The 22,108-nt window shown below is 33.7% G+C and overlaps 2 protein-coding genes across 3 annotated transcripts in view; one reads left to right on the top strand and one right to left on the bottom strand.

Moving 5' to 3' along the window:
• The window catches only part of LOC111506796 (rabankyrin-5), a 52,663-nt gene that overhangs the window by 22,321 nt on the left and 8,234 nt on the right, over positions 1–22,108 (bottom strand). The window lies entirely within an intron of this gene.
• Positions 1,268–21,704, top strand: LOC111506799 (uncharacterized). Of its 2 annotated transcripts, none has more exons than XM_023162004.2 (3): positions 1,268–1,773; positions 17,703–17,879; positions 21,105–21,704. In XM_023162004.2, exons 1-3 carry the CDS (start codon positions 1,695–1,697, stop codon positions 21,359–21,361), a joined length of 513 nt encoding a protein of 170 aa, XP_023017772.2. In that variant the 5' UTR covers positions 1,268–1,694; the 3' UTR covers positions 21,362–21,704. The 2 variants fall into 2 exon arrangements, with proteins under 2 accessions (XP_023017772.2, XP_023017773.2); XM_023162005.2 differs by lacking the exon at positions 1,268–1,773 and adding an exon at positions 15,115–15,387.

The raw sequence follows: 22,108 nt of genomic DNA, 5'->3' as shown, positions 1-22,108 counted from the left end.
AAACCTTCCCAGAGATGATGGTGAATAGTACAGATCTATTCAACAAAACTAAGGACTGGTTCAATAAAAATTAACTTGTTCTAAATGAATCCAAGACACATATGATTTTAGTTTAGAACAAACCAAGACAACATTGATTATCCAGTTAGGGTGGACCTTCAAAACTCTTCTTTTGAACTGTCCCACAACACCAAATTTTTAGGAATCCACATAGATGAGAACATGAATTGGACTTCTCATATTGATAACCTCGCAAACAAACTAAGTGGAATATCGTAGGGAATTACAGTTACATCAAAATATCTGCACAACGAGGCTATAAAAACAATATACAAGGCTAACTTCGAATCGGCTGCTCGATACGGAATTATTTTTTGGGGTAGCAATATCGAAAAAATTTTCATAGTTCAAAAAACAATAATAAGAGGAATCAACAACTTGAATTATAACCAAACTTGCAGAACAGTATTCAAATCCACCAATATAATGACAATCTACGCGATTTATATCTATGAATGCCTAATGTTCATTTATAAAAATTTACACCTCTTCACTGAGAATATACCTGCTCATAAGTATCCCACTAGAACAAATGAATGTATGTATCCCGTTCATAGACTAACAGTAACTGAAAAAAGCGCCCACTATATGTCAATCAAGCTTTTCAACCATCTTCCTAACAGATTAAAACGAACTAAGAAAATTTGAGTGTTCAAAAGAGAACTAAAAAAACCTCTCATAGACTTAGAGCCCTATGATTTGAACGCATATCTCACTGGAACATTTATTAAAAAATATTTATAACAAAAAAATCTGTACCTTCTTGTTTGACGCCATTTCATTCTATGTTACCGACCTTTTGCAATAAAAGTTTGTAATCTACTCTAAAATAAAGCTGTTTTATTATTATTATTATTATTTCAACACCTCGACACGTGTTTCGATCACCAAGTGAGGAGTTCGCATTTAAAATCATTTTATTGTATCAAAATTATATAACCGTTTCCTATTATACGATGGTTTAAACGTTTAGGCCGTATCAGACACGATTTCTTGAACAGATCGTGACACGTTGCAACAAGTAAACCCATGGCTTGAAGAATGTTAACGCATGAAATGATTTGTTACGGCAGAGCCTGCTATAAAAAATTAATAAAGTATCCCTGTCCTCTCTATCCTCCCTTCTTAGATATATTGCATCTTTTATGTATCCAATTATAATTCAGAGAACAATGAAGAGTTGCACTTTCAATTTTTGAACTACCCAGTAAGAGCCCTGAGCTCGAGCATTGAAGAGACAAGCGAGCGCGCTAGACAATCTTGACATCATAGCCGGCTAGCGCGAGTTTCAGTTTCAGTCAACAGCACGTTGTATTAACATTAGCACGTTGCAAAAGAAATAGAATTTGATCGGCAGTTCAGTGAATAATCATCAGCTTGTATTTGTTATAGTTGTAGTGTTCCATGACAAAATTATTCGTCGCCAGACAATTTATCAGAGGGAACTGAGATAAGTGAGAGGGTCAAAGCGATTGTGATAAGTTTACTAGTGCGATACATGGACTGTTTTGATTTTGAACGCGAGTCATGACTGGGAAATTGTTGCAGAAACTTTTTACGGATTATTCGGAGAGCCAGTAGTGGCGACTAGGATGATTGTTGATTCTGGAAAGCATCTTTTTTGAGAATCGAGTATGAGGAATGTCGTGTCGAACATTTTAAGAAACATGAACACATTCGCACCGGCTGTGATAATCACCTTATTGTTAAATAGTAAGCTCATACTTGTCTCATTTATTCGACTTGTTGCCTTATTGATCTTTCAAAAGTCGCACAACTCCATGTGCGAGATGAAAACGCGTGTTGTCGACCTCATTTCGAGCGGTGTTTTTTAAAGCTATTATTTTCATCAACTGTCTCTAGCGTAATTGCAATCGGTATGAAAATTTGCTGTCCAATCACAATTTACTGTTTGCTCCATTTTGATGAAAAAATCAACCATCAGGTACAACTAACAAATTATTGAATCAACTTATGAGTTTGGAATTCACGATTGACTTTAGGTATTTATTCGACTAATTTCCGTATTTTCCGTTAAAACTTTTCTAAACCGTCAAATAAATCAAGTATTCATTTGTCGCATATAAGTATAATGGGAATTAGATAAAGATGTGTTACTGATGGAATTTCAATTGCTTATTCTTGAAAAAAAATCATTTATTACTTTACTCTTTATTGAAGTAAATATGTAAGTAAAAAAAGATGCTCCTCTAAATAATTGCCGTAAACGATATTATTATATATTTACAGGAAAGTGGGTATTTTCAAGAGATAACTTATATATTTTCATATATTTTTTTGTTTTCCAATTCTCCTTTTATATTACCAATGTAAAGATTGAGACACCTCCATAAAAAAGATGAAAAAAAAATTATAAGAACTCCAAAGAAACTTCTAGATGATACAGATAGGTTTCTTTCAAATACAAACTAGTAATGAAATAAACTAACATAAGGACATAATATAAATTTAAATAAATATCATTTAAAATAAATATCATTGAGTATTAATATAAATTTCACTTTAAATTATTCTTTCAATCTCAAAATGAATATGTTCTGTCATATTCAGTGTAAAAATGTTATAATTAAATTGAATTTTTATAATTGAATCTTATTAGGTAAGTATAAGCATATACGAAGTCAATTCGAATGGCATAAAAACTCAATAGTTACCGAACGTCGGCAGTTTCTTTGTATGGCATGGGCGGCGTTGTATTCATACGAGGTCTAGTATTTTTCTGAATGATTCGGCCGTTACTTGATGAAGATCCACAGTAATTTCATAAACTACACCTTTCGATTTGTTCTCCGCATGTTTCCCTATCACAGTAGCTTTTTCGTAGTAACCAACATACTGATAAAGTAAGGAATTAACTACGAAAAAGTTACTGTGATAGGTAAACAATATATTTTGAAAATAAAGTTTGTGAAGTTCATATCGTAAGATGTAGTTTATGAAATCATTATTTTTCTGCGGGATGTTTTATATGGTATTAACTATAAAAAAATAGTAAATTTATCAGACCCGGTACATTAATCTTTTATTTATCTGTTCGGATTCAGTCATACATTAAAAATTGAAAAATTGAAAAAAGAAACTAAAGAAAATAATGGAAACTGTTTGAAAAATGTGTATTTCAGACACATATGTCTTTTTCTTACATTTATATGCAGTATGCCCCAGGACTTAAGTCAGGAGAGGTGAGACGGAGTAAAAATCTTTGAATTTTATTTCAAGTTTTTGCACTTGAGCTCTGCTTGACGAGAAATGAATGTCAAGAATATTTTCAGTTTTGACAAATGTATTTATTGGTACCTTCCAGCGTTATCTGGGATGAAATTGCAAGAAATCACAAATCAAAAAATGCCTTTCTAATCAAAGTATCATAATCTCGAATATCTTCTTCTAGTAACGTTTGATGTCATGAAAATGAAATACATCACTGTTAAGGCCGACTTGTATTTCAAAAATTGAAAATTTTCTTCTCGTAACATCAAAATACGGACAACGTACAACGCTGTATATTAATGGAGAAGTATAAGACCACTATTTACGTAGCACCGTAAATAAATTAATATTTTTTGAATTAATTTACCATGCTATGGATTCTGATTAATGTTTTACATGAGATTCTTCCTGGGGTGCATGCCAAATAATTACTTTTATAGTCAAATTGCTATTGCAATGTTCTAAGTACCCATCTGTATTTTTTTCTTTAAATAAAATACAGCTCATGTTATTCGGTGATAACGTAATTTTTTCTGTAAGTTAAACAATTACAAAATCGGTTTTGGGTATGCGGTTTTTGAGTTCATTCATTACAAACATTTAACCAATGAAATATTTCCTCCTTATATTAGTTTAGATCACATGAGATATTCAGGAGACTTTGAGGATATTCAACTTTTTGAATTTTTCATTTCCCCCGCCGCGACGTATTTATAAAATCTTATTTGGGGGGGAAAGCATACACAAAGCAGAAAAACCACAACACCATAAACTAAATTGTATTTATTATTTTCTTTAGTGAATTATTCTGTTGTCAATGACCCAGAAAAATATGTTTTTCACTAATTTAATAACTTTCAAACATTAAAAAAAAATCGGTACCAACTTGAGAATCATTGTGTGTCATTTTTTTGTCAAAGAATTGAACTGGCAAAATACCGAACAAAAAAGCACACATAAAAAAGTTCCCTCTATTGAGTCTATTGTGTTTAAAAACAGGTATGTAGATAATCTAGTTGTCCCTTTAAATTTGAAGTATGGGAAATATAACCACGTTCTCACTGAATAATTAACACTAAAAGGTGAACATTTGAAACAAACTGTTACTTTTGATTGTTATCGTATGTTGAACGTTTTATTCTCAGTAGACGTTGCGGTTATTAATAGAAATACTTGCAATAAAAATAACAATCTAAAGTAAAAGATAACTCTGGCGAATAAAGAATTGCCTTCAATAGTGTTTTGAAACTGCCAATAACTTTCTCATATCACCTTCAGTGGTACAAACTTATTAGGATAGTTTAATATTGTCACACCAAATCTCTCCCGAACCATAATTGGAAAAAATCATCAATGTTTTGAGTCAACCAAAAGTCAACGTTCGTGTTATATTCTATTTTTCATTTGGCGCCACTCCATAATGAATCATCTTCATTACAGAAGATACAAAATCGCTATCCTCGCACAGACATCACGAATAACACGTGCAAAAAAATAACGCGATTAACTTCTGATATATTTGGTCATATGAGTCATACTGGAATGTACTTCATTGAATTCGCGTGCATATATAATTATATTCAAATGAATTTGTTTTCGGTGAATCACTCTAAATAAGTATCATCATTTAGGCACTTGAAAATGTTTTTTCTCGGACCCACCAGGAGCGGCCATAGGAAGTGAAGAAAAATGGATCGTAGTATCTGAATTTGGGCTATTATAGGATCCTGAATGAACCTTTCTGGCAGTTTTGTGAAAAAATACACTTTGCTGCATACTTAGCAATACTTATTGAGTGCTAAGTAGTGCTAAGGCCTACTTAGCACTTCTTATCGAGTGCTTAGTAGATACCAAAGTGCCTTTTAAACGTAATTAAAAAAAACATTATGGTGAGATTTTCATTAAGCTGTTTTACAAAAACGCAACACGTGTTCCGCCATACAATGGCTTCTTCGGGCGTGTCGGCCAATTCCATCATATGCCTTTAAAACGTTGAACTGATTCTAAAGATGCTGTTTGTGTCCTGTAGCTTTACTTTTTCGGGTATCTTCACAAAAGGAAATCAAGATGCGCCAAATCTGGTGACCGTAAAGGTCAATGCCGAAAAAATATGTTAGTCTAAATACGGAGGAGCAACGGCCACTTAAAACATCAAATAACCTTTATCATACTACTTATTAAGACCAACATTTTCCACACACTGGATTGAGAGAAAAGGAAACATTGATTGACCTCCATATCGAACGTTTCGAACAAAATCTTCAATAGTCTATGAACCCTGCAGTAATAAATTGTAAAAATAGAATCTTTCGTTTCGTTCAAAACTTTTTTCTGTACTAAATCACGGGCAATGGAAAATATTTAAATATCTGAATAATTCATCTGCAGTACAAAATTTTGCTAACACTTATAATTCTCAAAATCCATTTTTATTATTTTGATTTTCTTTTGAACAACCTATCAAGGATGTTACGTACAGCGCCATCTGCCCGCGAATAGATAAATCAATAATGTCGATAGCTACGTACAGCGCCATCTGCCCGCGAATAGATCAAGCAATAATGTCAAATACATATCCCGAGCTTGAGAGTTACAAGCAAACATACATACATACATACAGGTGAAGCTAAAGTAAAGCGTGTAATAAGACATTTTGTGAGTACCAGTGGCAGACACTTCAAACTCTGTTTGAAAACTGTAACAACACATTTTTATGGAATAGAAATACGATCAGATTGTTAATTCGGATCCGACAACCAATAATGGCAATAATATCCGACAATAATAAAGGCAATAATGATTTGAGGTAATAAACTTAAAAATTATAAAACTTCGTTTTCGAGAGATTTCAAATCGCATACACCGTTAACTTGCTCAGTTGTCTCTTATTAAGACCACATGAAAGCGCAAAACTTTACACGGATTGATATTCAAAAATTGAAACACCCGCATCATAAGGTTGACATTGACAAGGGTTGTCGATCTAACAACGCCTTGCGGATATCGCATGTACGCGAGACAGTGTTTATTATTTATTGTATTTCTAACGTGAGCCCACGTCTTTCCGTAATGATTATAACGTTGATTAGAACATCCTTATAATAAAGAATTTAATTGAATTTAATATCAGATATTTGTTACCCACACCGTGTATGTGTATATTTGATGCGTTAGGACTTGGACTCGGTGAACACGAGCGTTATAATTTATCACACCGCAAATTATACGCAAATTGTCTCTGAGCACCGATTCAAACAGAACGGATGTCTTGTGACGACGAGGCGCGGACGTTTGTCTCTTCTGCGTCTTTTCTATGGAAACAGATGGTTCGTGCACAAGAAATTTCTCCTAGAAAATACCATCTTTTCAATATGATATTTCAAATGAAACTTTTGTTCAAACAGCAAAATATTTTTCGCTATGGAGGAAAAAACAAAATTATTCTATAGATTGACCGAAGAATGATAATTCTATCCATAGAAGTTTTTTAAATGATTTTATGAAAGTTCTTTTTTTTTTGGTCCCTTGAGAGCTGTTTGACTTGTCCATTTAGTCCAAGTCTCTAGAAAACACTGCAGCCTCTTAGGCTTATTGCGTTTATTCTGTCATCTTGTCATGACACCTATTCCATCAGTCTCGTTCCCTATACTAGTTTGTACAGGTTCCGTGTTGGATGTTTGTCATATTCTTCTGGACGTAACTTTGTACGTCCATATATTGCCTGCCTCCTGTGATTCAATGCCTCACATTCGCATAAGATGTGTAGAGCTGTTTCTATCCTCTCGTTGCATATCTGCAGCTGAGGTCTCCGTTGTACAGCCTCATTTTATTCATGTGTCCTCTAAGCGGACAATGACCGGTTAGTAACCCTGTAATAGGGAATATGCAGACAATTTTTTTATTTTTTTTATTCAATATTCACTTCATTTTGATATATAAAAAATTAATAAACATAGCTGTAAGAGTAGTAATTATTTTTTCATAAAATCTTAAAAATATTGGTTTAATTTGACAAGTTCAAACGCGTCTATTTCTCGCGCGCTTGAGGCGTGACGTCATAGGGCACGTCCTATCAGTTTATTGTTTTCATTGAGAGTTAGTTTGACAAGACAAGGTGGTTTATTTTAAATATCGCGTACTAATCATGGAAGAAGAAAAAACTATTTTATAGATATTGCATGGTACCAATGTGTCCGAACACTATAAAAAGTACACCAGATAAAGTTTCATAACCTTAAAGCTCATAACCTTATTTACGTATGTCATACAATGAATGTAAACATGATTTGAAGTTATATTGAAGGAAATAATTTCATAAGTGCATGTATGCATAAAAACAGATTTACTAGATTAAAAATACCATGTTTTACAATAATTACCTTGCAGCTTTTACTCCCTTAACCTCAGCAGATGTAAAATCCGGGTTTGACGCAAAATATGTGGTCATCATGAATGCATCTATTTTTGGAAGATTAAACGACTGTGCTTTCACAAAACCGTTGTCCGTCATTGCTGTTGATGACGCTTAGTATTTCTTGACATTAAAATATGAGAAAAGTAAGCTAGAATAGCAATACAAACAATTTTTCTCTCCAACACAACCTGAATGTATGAAAATAAATCACAGGTGACTGACAGGACATGCCGTATGACGTCACGTTTCATTTCGCCAATGGTGGGGCATTTTACAAATTTGAATTTCGCTCGTAAATTTTTCACTTTTTGATTTATGTTTTAAATAATTAAATGCATATTAAATTAGAAAATAAATAATTGAGTGTAATACTAGGACCTGAAAAGCTCAGGAAAAAAAATCAGGCCATTTTATTTTTTATGCATATTCCCTATTATTCTGAGCCGATCCCTACTATATTGAAGTAGTTCTTCGGTACTTTTCTCGGACGGTTCCCTAATGAAGGTTCTACTGTGTTTGTTGCCAGGTACTTTTGTCCAGTACTCTGTTTGCTTCTTGTTGGTCCATCTCCTAATCTGGTTTCGTACCAATAATTTTGGTACCCCCAGAGCTGGTTCAGGACCTATATATGAAGTTGATGATCCGTGTCTAGCGCATTCATCAGCTTTATCATTACCTGTGATTCCTGAATGCCCTGGCACCCAATACAAAGTTAATTTGTTCCTGTTTGCAAGTTCATTCAATTCTTCATGGCATTTCCAGACCAGACCTAGTGCGCTCTTGTTGTCTGTTAAAATATTGATCCGCTCATTTCTTTGAGGTCTCAATTTGATAAGCCTTGCACACTGCAAAATAGCATACACTTCTGCCTGAAAGATGGATCTGTATAGTCCTAGCGGATAACTGTAGTTTGAATTTCTATCCGCTCGGTATATTCCAGCTCCCGTTCCATGTTTGGTCTTCGATCCATCTGTATACCAGGTGTTTTTTCCAAACATGTTTTCGGGATGACTAACGGTCGTTCACTCTTCACGGCTTATGATTTTGACCGTGAAGTTTGTGTTAAAGGTGTACTTCGGTGTCATGTGGTCCGTGCACATATTCAATATGTGCTCCTCCACATGTTCCGAAATTTCTGTTCGGTCCTGTCTTTTGTAAGTTCACTTACAAACTTAGTTTCTATTGAAAAGAAAGTGTCGACGTGAATAGTCACCCCCCCCTTGATTTTTGAACGGGGGCAAGATATCAAGGTCAGACAAAATTTGTATGAAAAGAATGTATTTTTGGTACATTTTGATAAAAAAGCCAATGGTGTGACATTGGCCGCAGAGAGGGAGACAACTAGGAAAAAAGTTATCAAAAGTTAAACACAGTTTGTAGTGTGTAAGAAAAAAAAATTGTTCACGGAAATATATTTTATTTACGTTTTATCAAAGATAAAACTGTTTTCAGCCACATACGAGGGGGGTCTGCAAAGTTTCTGACCTCAAATAAAAGCTATAAATTTCGTTGTTCATCTGTTGATACTTACTCGCTAAAGTTTCAGCCATTTTGGACACGCAGTATGTAGTTAAGTATTTGTAACAGTCATTCGATTGAGTAAATGTGAGTGTTTTTATGAGAATGGATAAAATCGAATTGTCACTGTGTATAAGAACTCTGCCACATCATTTACCACAGTGAAATTTTGGGCGGCTGAATTTAAACGTGGCCATAAAAGCTCGGGAGACGATTAACCTTCGAGACGTCCAAAAACTGCAATTACCAACGAAAACATCGTCAAAGTTCACCAAATGGTGCTAGTCAACCGCCGAAATGAAGTGAGAGAGATGGCAGAGGTTAAAAACATATCAAAAAAATGTGTTTGTCACATATTGAATCAATATTTAGACATGAGAAAGCTATCCGCGCGTTTGGTGCCGCGTTTGCTCACGTTAGACAAAAAACGCGTTCGAATGAACATTTCTCACTCTTTGTTAGCACAGTTTAGGAGCAACAAATCCGATACAGTAATTAATCGTACTGTAAATGAAACTTGGATATACCATTATACGCCCAAAACAAAAATATAGACCAAACAGTGGACTGCAAAGGGGAATTGGCTGCGGGAATCGTGAAAAAGAAAATCCTGTTTCACTAAGATACCGCACCATCTCACACATCAGCGGTTGTTACGACAAAAATCCACAAATTACGATTTGAACTGCTTGACCGTCCACCTTACTCACCAGATCTAGTCCCAAGCGATTTCTTTTTGTTCTCTCATCTAAAAATTGCGTTCGGAGGACAGAGATTTTCGTCAAATGAAGAGAAAAACGCAGAGTACCATTTGGACGGGAGATCGAGTTTAATGGAGACTATGTTGAAAAATGAAAAAAAAAAAGTTAAAAGAACGTCTTGCATCTTTGGAAACTTTCCAAACCAACCTCGTATATCATCTACTAACGAATTATTGAAAGGAAGTATATTTTTAAATGATTGTGGGTAAAAATGGTAACTTTGTGAAGCGGTGCCTCAACTTGATAAAAAAAACAAGGCCAATTCACCACATTTTTCCTGTCAACTGGTTACATGAATTTCGGAAGTGAGATTAAACAAATGATTTTTTTTTATAATAGAAAACTTTTATCGATATACACAAAAATAGTTATGAATCTTTGGCTTGAACTAAGCTCATTTTCTTATTACAGCAGTTCAGCGAAAGAGGACGTGACGTCACCAGATATACTAAATGCAGTGCCTGCTAGGACTTCCATTGGTTTTAAACGTTTCTGTGTGAGCGGTGTGAAAGTTCGTTTATTTTTTGTTTTTTTGTACTCATCTGCCTATGTTGTGGAAGTATATTCATTTGTTAACTGTTTCCCCAGTATCTAGGAACTTAATAGCTAATCAACTTGAAATTTTAACCCGAAAAAAGCAACATTGTCCATCATACACCAAATATACGTACACTATATAAAATACAAATGAATTGTTACATGTTAAATTTTTTTAAAAGTTTAAAAATCATTGGCCAACTGATAAATGTTGATATCAGATTAGTCAAAATGCACCATTATTGTTGAAATGAATGAAAATGTTTTGGTTGGATTTCTTCAAAGAATGAGGGAAAATCACAAGTGAAACATTTTTTGAGATATTGACATCAGTTTCAACGGATGTAAAAGTTTCAAATTGAAGGTAAACATTTTGAAAGACTATAAAATAGTTTATTGAAAAAATGTTGTCCTATACTTGTAAAAAAAACCTCGTAGTGCAAGGACCAAAAGTAGAAAAAGAGGTACGAAATTTTGTTCCAAAATACGTAAAAATGTTCGAATATCGTGAACATTTGACAACAAAGGCATTTTTAATGATATCTGATCAGGATACTATCAACAACAGAAACTTCCTTATCAACTCCTAAAAGTTAATAGTTTGAAAGACATTCGAGTCTATATTAAACCAGAAGCCAGTGACGCGAGTATAAAGGAAAACAGTTAGATGACTTCTCAAAGTTCAAACTAAAAAAAAAATCAATACATTCAGCTCTTTAGTTATGATGCATTACGTATACCAAGAAAGGACATTTTAAAGTCTTGCATAAGCTGACCACTTAGCGACCTTGTTTCCAATGGAGAACTGAAAAACGTTCACTAGTTACACTTGTGAAGTTTTTTAATTTCACTTTCAATTTCAACCGAAACGAGGCAATCGATAATTGTTCGTTCCAGTTGTTAAAAACAGGACAGAATTATTTTCATTGTGTGCGAACGACGTTACACATCAGATATATCAGTTATAGAAGGAGCGGCTATTATACAGGGGCTTTCAAAATTATGTTGACATATAAGTTTTTCTTTGATAATAAAAAATAATTGAAACTTTTATATTCCTGCGTTTCAGAAGAATTTTTGAAAATTGTTTTCGATTTTTCAGGAAATTCGAATTCAATGTGTTAATTTAAAAACGAACTGCCTAATATTTCCATTATTGCAAAATTTTAAAACGGTTCGATTTCATCCATCCTTTCCATCATCATTTATTTTCTTTCGAAAATAGTATGTTTTTTGTAACATACTTCGCTGTAACACACTCAATGCCCAAAATTTTTGAAAAAATTAGCTATGCCGACATCCTCAGCAACTTTTCCAATAGTGATAAGTTTTGTGCGCCATTGAATTCTACTTAAAAAAGTTCTTTCGAAACGTTTTCATAGAAACAAGAAATTTTTGACAGGAAAAAATTACAGCAACTTTTCGAAAATGTACATTTTCCAAAAACATGTTGTAACTCATAAACGATAATATATATCGATATGCGGTTTTCATCATCAGTTTTCATCTATTTAGTTTGAGAACAGGAGTTTTCCTTCAAAACTGTCCAATTTGGCTCACTTTGTACCACTTGTAAACATGACTCTGAATCAAAAGTACAATTGCCGTATGCCACTGTCATTACATTAAGCAAAAAACCCTGAAATGAAACCACAGTGAAATGAAATACAAGTAAAAAATAGAATCTATTAGACCGTGCCTGGCTCTGTAATACGAAGGTAGGTTTCGGAGAAGGAACTAGACAACATCAAAAATGATCTATAACTGAATGGCTACTCCAAGACGATGGTAGAACAGACTTTGGCTAAAAGACAGCAGGAGCCTCGCAAGGAAGAGAAGCCGTCACAACCAGTGCTTGCACTTCCCAACATCAGAGGATTATCGGAGAGGATAAGAAGAATTGGTTCCAAGTACAACATCAGAACCTGCTTCAGATCCGGTAACACTATCGGTAGCAGTCTCACGAAAACCAGGCCACCAAACGCGGACTGCGATTCCAAGAATTGCATTCACTGGGTACTCTGTGAGTGCGGAAAATCCTATATCGGTAAAACCATTGAAAGTTCGCATTGCCGAGCACAAGAAACACACACAGCGAGGAAAAACCATCAAATCAGGAATAGCAGAGCATGTTTGGACCCATCAACATAACATCGAGTGGTCCCAAGCTGAGATCATACACAGGAAGGAACACTGGTTTAGGAGGAAATTTAAAGAAGCCGCATACATGTTGTCCAACAATGTATTTGGCCATAATCAAGCAAAAATGTTAACTTCCGCCAAACGGTCATATCCCACTAAACCGGTGAAGCGGAAAAAGGACGGCGGAGATAAGTGAAAGTACTCGAACGACCTATAAATAGTCATCTCTCGGAGGAATCAGTCCAGTCATCACCCGAAGACGATTGTGCATACTAGCAATCAAAACGTCGTGAAGTAACTTGGGCTTTGAATCTCTTAATTTCTCATTTTATTTTTTATTTAATTATTCTATTTTTTACTTGAATTTCATTACAGAGTTTTTTTGCTTAATATAATTGTTATTTTCAGCTAGGGTTTTTAATTTTTCATTTGTATTGGTATATGATGGAATCGGCCGATACTTGATGAAAATCCATAACTAACGTATTCCAAAAACACTTTATTGTGAGATTTTCACATTAGTTGAAAGACACGCCAGATGAAGCCATTGTATGGCGAAACACGTGTTGCGTTTTTGTAAAACAATTTAGTGAAAATCTCACAATAAAGTGTTTTTGGAATACGTCATTTGTATTGGTTCTTTTAGGGATTTCAAATCATTTTATATAGTATTGGATAATTGGAATCCGAACTAATGAAATTCATCATGAAATATTGTCAATCACATTCAAACAAACATTGTATGATTGTATTATTATTATTAATTCTTGGCTTGTCCAGATACAAGAAAAAACTTGATAATCGATCACGTGAGTTCTATTTTTCATTAATTTGAAAAAATAGAGACTGGAAAACTAATAAAATATTCTTAACACGATGTTGCACCATGATACTAATAAATATAGTTTAAAAATACTAAAAAACACGCTTTTAAAGAACATCGAACTAATCATCAACTAACACCAAGCTGGTGTTAGGGCAATTTTTTTAAACTATATTTTTCATTTTTTCGTTTCGTATGCTATAAAAGCGCATTTTCAAATGAAGAAATACATGTAAAGTGAGTTCGAATTATATCAAGGAGATTACGTACAACGCCATCTGCCCGCGAATAGATCAAGCAATAATGTCAATACAGATCCCGAGCTTGCGAGTTACAAACAAACAAACATACATACAGATGAAGCTAATAAAAGCGTGATAATTATTAATATACTTTTTTCAAATGAAGAAATACATGTGAAGTGAGTGGTAATTATATCAAGGAGGTTACTTACAGCGCCACCTGCCCGCGAATAGATCAAGCAATAATGTAGATTATTCTGGAGTTACAAACAAACATACATACATACAGGTGAAGACAATAAAAGCGTGTTAAAAAAATAGAATTCATTCTTGCTTCCCTCGAACCCTCCACAGTTGAGAGCTTAGAAAAACTTGTGTAACTATTAATATTCTGCAATGAACAAAAAACTATTCTAAGGTTCACACAACGTAGTAAATCAAAATTGAGTTCATGAAGATAAATGCCACACGTTGATGAAATTGATCAGCTGAAGGTCGAATGCATAACAAAACGACCTGTATTTAAATTCTCGAAATGAGATTCCAACATCAGGATCAAGACGAACAAAAACTAGGCCTGATGAGTCAGACCAGATGGTGGTTATTGGAATATATCTTCGGCGCTTTATGTTTCGGGCTTTGAAATGTTGATTAGCAAGTCCACCGACTTCAATAGGGAAAGTGAAACTAAAAACATTACTGGAATGTGATTTTGGTTTGTTTAGGTCTCTTTCAATATGTGTGGGTTTATTTACCAGGTGAATTCAAAGGGATTAGTTATTTTAAGTTTGGAATAATTCATTGAGAATTTTACTGAAATAGATTTTGTAGATATAAATGACATTGGTGAGTTCGCAAGAGGATTGTTTTTTATTTGCAGATTTATGAAAAAAAAACTTGATAAAACAATCTGCTCAACCCAAGACCATCCTTATTTAAATCATACTTTAATCCACAGGATGCGGCAGAAAATGTTTTTTCCACAATCTAACAAAGTTGTGGGAAAACAAATTGGTTTCAATATCGAATTGACGTAGGTACACAAAAGATGCGATATCATTGTTTTATAGTTTTTTATTTTTAAAATTCCCGTGACGTAACATGTGGAATAATCAACAGAAAAGCTTAAGAAGTAACGTTTCTAATATAATCATTGGAAATCCGATGAAGTAACATGATTAGCAAAAAAGAATATGAATAACACTAACAGAAAGATGATTTTGGATTCACAAAATTCAATAACACGCAACAGAATCGACGTTCAACAGGAAAAATAAATAAAAACAACTGGAGCAAATTGAAGTGGTATGGTCGATATAGATAAAACACTCTGGATAAAATTCTACACAAAAGATTGTGTTTTCAAACAACAGAAACACTTTCACATATGAGTGGTTCAAAGCTGAAGTGGACAAAGTCCATAATAGTGATGTTTTTCGATAGACCCTGTATGATACTCTTCAAAGGTCATTATTTTCAGTGCAGTAATGAAGCAAGTCTTTACTAAGTTTTTTAAGCTACAGATGGAGCAGATGTATTTCTCCTGAGAATTACGTCGCATATCGTTCAGAGCATTAGTGAACCAAGTCCAAGTTACATTGTTCACGCTTTTTCTGTGTGAGAATATGAGGGTTATGGCGAATACCAATGAAGATGATGGTAAGTTACTGACTTTTAATATTATATGACTTGATGAAATGAAACCAAAGTGTCTTTGGCTTGATCAGGCCAGAGACACTTTGAGAAGAGATCAGCAAAATGCTTCTGATGACTGTTATGTCTGCACATTCGACTTACAGAAGGCACTTCCTTTTCCGAAGCTTTCTACATCAGTGGCATATTACAAACGCAACTTGTATATTTATAATTTTGGCATACATTCTTTCAACTTGGATATAGGCTTCAAGCATGTTTGGGATGAGACACAAGGAGGGCGAGGATCCCAGGATGTATTCTCAAACACCTCAAAGAACATGCTGGTACCTTCAAGAAAATTACTTTGTTTTCAGATTCCTGCACAGGGCAGAATCGTAATATTAAGATGTCTCTCAGTTTGCTAAAACTTGTGCAGGATCCTTGCAGAAACAATAGATTTAAAATTCTTGGTATCTGGTCAGTCATTTCTGCCAAATGATTCAGAATTTGGAGTAATAGAATCATCAAGCAAGAAACATCACAATTTTATGTCCCGCAAGATTGGTTCGATATTATCAAAAATTCTAAGAGGAAGCAACCACGCTATGCAGTTATTGAAACGAAAATGAATGATTTCCTTAGTATTAAAGCACTAGAAGAAGCCGTACTCAATAGAAAAACAGACACTGACGGTTTTGCTGTGAACTGGTTGAAAATTCGGTGGCTTCGTTTTGAAAGAGGACAATAATTTTCAATTAAATTCAAGGATACTTTCAATGATTTAATGGATTTCCGTGAAATAAATGTCAAGAAAACAAGTGGTCCAGGAAAACATCCGGAGACTCTGAAGAATGTCCAACAAAAATCCCTTTATACTACTCGGAGGAATGTCACTTTAGCTAAAAAAAATGACATGATCAGTCTGCTTCCTTACATTCCTCCAGTGTACCACAACTACTTTTAAAATCTACCATTGGAAACTTCCACCAGAGCCACTCAACTGCAACCTGAAATTGCTGATGACGAATTGGTTTATGATGAATGATATAAAAAAGCATTGGTCCCGTTTCAATAAAGTTTATTTCTTTTCATACTGAGCTTGTTTCTTCTGTTTTTATAAAATCTTCAGCGGAAAAGCGAACCAAGTCCAAAATGAGAGAAGGAAAAAAATTATAAAACGGAAACCATTAAATTTCTTGTTCCGATGATGGCACTCATATTCAAGTTATGAATGGTCTAAGTGATCCTCAATCGAAAAAAAAAAAAATAGGTGGTATGGGAATTAATCGTTGACAAACAACTTCAAATCTTCATATCTCAAATTCACCATAAATGGACTTGGTTCACTTCAGCTTTGAACCTCTCACATTATGATTAATAGAAAGATGGTTTTGATATGCATAACATCACCACCTTGGAAATAACACGCCAACAGAAAAAATTGTTCGAGGACAAAACAACAGACACATCGTGAAGTAAAATGGCTAATGGAAAAAAAAAAACAAAATATTAACATAGTTAGGTTAGGTTAGGTGAGGAACTGTGTGAAGGCTATTTTCCGGGTTTTTGGCCGTGGTATGCAAGTTTTTATGCCTGAAGTTACTGCGGTAACCATTATTAAAGGCGATAATCGTTGCAGTGCTCGAGTTGTTGTTCCTGGGAACAACAACAAAGTATTTACTGGTGATCAACAGAAAATAATTCTACTCACCTACTCACATCACATCTCACTCACATCAATCAAATGAAATACGAGAAAATTAATGTGTACAAAGGAAATCCAAAATGACTACCAAAAATGTTGAGGATAAATAACACTGATGAGTAGGAAAACTCAAAAAGTATGTATCCAGAAAATTTCAATTTAATAAATTTCATACCACTAACTTTTTACCAAAGGTGTGTTTTGCTACAAAGTAGCTTCACCTGTTCAACTGAAGAAGGTATTGTATTAACTTTAGTAAAGTTAACAGTGTGAAAATTGTTGATTATAAATAATTTAACTTCTACCAACAAGTACTGAATACCATTTTTAGCTGTCGTCTAAAAGAAAGAGTTGTTTTTTTATCAAGTCTCATAAAATTTAATCAAATATTCCAATTATTTTATCTCTTCAATTATTGCCATGTGAATCTTTTTAGAATCGGCAATTCTAGATAAAAATAGATATTCTAATGCTGAGGCACTTGAAAATGTTTAGGTTGTCCGATTTTCTAATTGATACCCAAGAATTCTGAGAGAGGTGTATTATTAAATTTATTTTATAGTGAAATGATATCACAATATATTGCAATCGGTGAGAAGTCAAAAAAATCTTAAAAATATTCTTTTCTTTCCAGCTTTTCCTGAAATAGAATGCAGTATACGATGCTACAAATGTCTAGCAGCAAGGCCATTTTATTATACAGATGAAACCGTTCTACTATGCGAAAACTTCGATTACTCAGATAAATTCATAGTTGATTGCCCTTATTCCACATTCTGCATGAAAACGTTGACTAGTGCCAAAATTTCAGGTAAGAAATAGCAAGATGAAAAAAACGAAACGCAAAGAATTCGGAAAATTCCAGTCCTTTCGATTTTTTAAGTGAAAATGAAAGTATCCTGAATAACGTTAAGTAAAGTCCAACTGTTTGGCTTGTTATTGTAGAAAAATTAATAACAAATGATTATTAAATAGTTTATAAACATTAGTTCGTTCATTCATTGATTCAGTTTTTATAGAAAGTAACATAAAAATAATAGATTTGACATTTAAATGAAGCCAATCTAGAACGATTGCTTTTTTTCAAGGGATTCAGATAGGAAAGTTTACAAAAAAGCATTTTTCAAACTACGTAAGAATTACTACATAATACACATACCAGGATGTTAAAAACATGCTGCTTGTTTTCATAAGCAAATGTATCATTCACTCAGATTAAAATTCTTCAAAAATATTTATAAAACACTTTTTTTAACAGCTTACTTTAAAACAGTTAATTCAAACAAGATATGAATAGATCTGGAGTAAACAGAAATAATGATATATACTTAAGACAGGTATAGTGATTCGAATTTTGAACACAGTTAATAATGAATGATTCATTTAAAGTAGCTGTTTCAATAACAAATTGGAGCAAAAATTTTTCTTTCACATCCAGAGTGAATTTTTATTCGTCAGTAAACACTTCTCTCAGTTTCCCTAGATTCATGAGTTATTTACAAATTTTGACTTTTGTTATTTCTACACGTGTTAGTAATATTTGTGAATAATTGAAAAAAAATATGGAGAACTAACTTTATTGCATGGCAGTGATCTCTCAAATCTTCCTTGAAAAAGTATTTATATACGCCATAGCAGTGGCTCGGATAAAAATTTTTGAACTTTTAGTGCTAGGAGTATACATATATTGAAGACTAGCTGATCTGGTGAATTTCGTACCACCATAAAATTAATGAATGTGATAAGTTATGAATGTGAGCAGAGTTATATTACCTTTCAGTGCTGTTTGTGAAACACGAACTCAGGCCAAACTAACATGGTCAATTTCATGCTTACCAATAGAGTGTGTGTCAAGTTAACAGTAGATTGATACAAAAAACAGTAAAAAATAAATTTTCAGATAAATACTACAATAGTGTATGTCAAGTAAAAAGTAGATTGACACAAAAAACAGTAAAAAAAAATTTTATAGATACATACTAAAATATATGGCAATTTTCAGTCGTTTAATAATTATTGCACAAAATAAACCAGATCATCTGTAGATTTCAACTCATACGATTTTGCGACTTTGTTTTATATATTAGGTAATTAAATTGCAGATAAAAGTATTTTCTGACATTTAGATTTTACATATAGAAAATATGCGATATAAAAATAAAATAAAAACAACAATAAAAATTAATTGGCGCTCGGGGGCGACTTCATTGATTCCAGTAGCGCATTTGCTTTTTCAGCTGCAGGAAAACCCGGAAAAACCTGCAGCACACCATCATCTGAAGATCTTGATCTAACAATGTCCTCTCTCTTATAAAACAAAATGTAGGGTGTTATGTTGATATTCAACACACAAACTTGAGTTTACCTATTCCTTCAGAACAATTGTAAACTAATAATTATTGTTTATGAGCGGTTTTATATTAATGCCACTTTTCAAAACTGTAAGACCCGGGTCTGACAGTCTCTACTTTCAAAGAAAATCTATCATTTTATTCCAATGAAATATCATTGAATATCGGGTTATATTATGCAGATTTCAATATAAAAGAGAAGGTTGTTGCAAGTAATATTTTCAAATCAAATTGAAGAATGAATCGTGCATATTAACAACGCTATTTGAACTGCAAAATTTTGGCTTATTCACAGCCTTTTGCGTTGATAAAAGGTCTTAAACTGCTCGACAAAATTGTCAGAAATTTATCTGTTCAAGGAACCAAATACAATGATCATTTGGTGTTTTATTATTATAAAGTTGGTTAGTTAGCACGCCTTCTGTAACCCCACGTTGGGCGCCATTTTTATAGCCATTTAATTATAGCAAGTAATAATAACAATAATAGTTTTCATTTACTTATCCAAGGAGTTGATCTTTCCGACACTAGATGCACGGCCTGATTAAATCTGAAACTTGTCTAGCATATTTAGTCTCAGCTCATATTATAGGCGTAAAGAATTACGAATACTCTTCACATCAGTGGTATCTTACGCTACATGTGGTATGAATCCCAGCATACCTCACACTCTTGACAAATGAAAGTTAGACGATACTCGTCTTTTTTTCGACTTTTTGACTCTGACTGAGATTAATACTATCAAAAAAGAGGGGGAAAACTGATGAAATATCGAGATTTACTCTTCGAACTCAACACCCTCCAAACCTCTCTGTTGAAATGGTTGTTCCAATAATAGAAGTCTATAGTGGAATGATAGAATTGGCCGATACTTGATGACCTGTCTTGTTACGTCACTGAGCACACGATTCAAGGCTCAATGCTCCCTCTCCTCAAATTGTGGGGAGTGGAATGTGGTTAATGGATAATGTTACTGGCGTGCCCTTTAAATGTATTAGTGCTTCAGCAACCGCTAATAAGTAAAATATCCAGTAATCAATCATCCTACGGATGTGGAGTGTGGTACTCAGTAACTCTGTGTGTCTGAGCGATTGAGATAGATTCTGTCTGGTGAACTTTTTGGAATCAGTGACTTGCTGGTCAATGGTAATAAACACCGATCTCAGAGCGGCAAAAAAATGATTGTTTATACCGAGACCCACAAATATTTGATATGTAACTTTGGGTGAATCTGATTTGAAAAGGTGACACATGAATAACCAACAAAATAAGAGATGTCACAATCTTATTCTTGATCCAACTTCTCCGGATAAACTGCAATTTCCAATTGGTTAATGTAAATATTTGAAATTTGTGAACATTTTCAATTACTCCAGGTGAACCTTTAGAAAATTACTTTATTTAGTAAGATGCTTATTCATAAAACTAGGTTTGAATCTGTAGAAATATTTCCCTTTTCCAAAATTGGGCCATGGTACAATATCAGATGATTTTGATTCAGAATATTATATCTGAATGCAAACTATTCCCATATTTGATACTTCATCTGTTGATAGTTCATAATTTCTTTCACTTATACCACTAATTCAAAGGTTCATTTTCTCTATATACCATCGAGCATTACACACTAACTGCATATTTTTGTTCATATCAAGAGTGACACATTCTAATACATCTATTTGCAGGTGTTATTAATGGCACCGACAGGGACTGTGCCAACCAGAAACAGGTGATCCAAAAATATTACGATCGTGATTGGCACAAAGAAATACACGTTGAATACCCTTACCAACCAGGATGCACAGTGGTGGACGACAAGGGAGCAAGAACGTCTTCTATAGAACACTGCTATTGTAACAGCGATTTGTGCAATTCTTCTGAGATGAATATCCACTCTACAATTTTCCTTGTCATTTTAGCTGTGATAACGTTCTTGATATGAATATTTAAACTTTGCCTTCATTAGATTTGATGTCATGCTTGAAAGTAACTTTGCATCATTGAAAATGATTCGTCTGCCTTTCGTCTTTTATGCCGTGGCATCAAACTATATACTTTAGGAAAGTTGCCGCAATGAAAATCCAATGGGAGCTTTCATATACCACACTTTTACTTTAGAGTGTGGTGTATGAACGCCTCTACTGACTTACATTGTGACAAATTGAAGTAAAAGTAGAAGATAAGTAAAAGTGAAAGTTTGGTGTATGGATCACCCATACATTGGAGATATATTATTGTATTGTTCTTTTACCTTTGCAAATAAAGCACCAATCTACCTCCTTGAACCAATTTTTCCTCTGATTCATCCATGTGTATTATGCAATATATAAAATATGTGGAAAAAGATAAGGACATATACATATATATATATATATATATATATATATATATATATATATATATATATATATATATATATATATATATATATATATATATATATATATATATATATATATCCTGTAGTGGGAACCTGAGCAGGACTTTCGCAAATATATAAGTTTTTCTGATCGCACGGGTCATCGTTCCTTTTAGTGTCAGTGCCGGACTTGAATACTTCCAGACAATTCTCGTGGGTTCTCAAGTTGTTGGGTTCTCCTTGGTCCCAGTTGAAGTAGATATGGATATATCCACCTTGGATATGGCCACCTATGTACTAGGTGGCCATATCCAAGTTTTCTCGTCAGAT

Source organism: Leptinotarsa decemlineata, unplaced genomic scaffold, assembly GCF_025532065.1.
Source record: "Leptinotarsa decemlineata unplaced genomic scaffold, Ldec_3_MD MMD2_tig00026354_RagTag_RagTag, whole genome shotgun sequence".
Classification (NCBI taxonomy): domain Eukaryota; kingdom Metazoa; phylum Arthropoda; class Insecta; order Coleoptera; family Chrysomelidae; genus Leptinotarsa; species Leptinotarsa decemlineata.
This window is presented reverse-complemented; position numbering and strand designations above follow the sequence as displayed.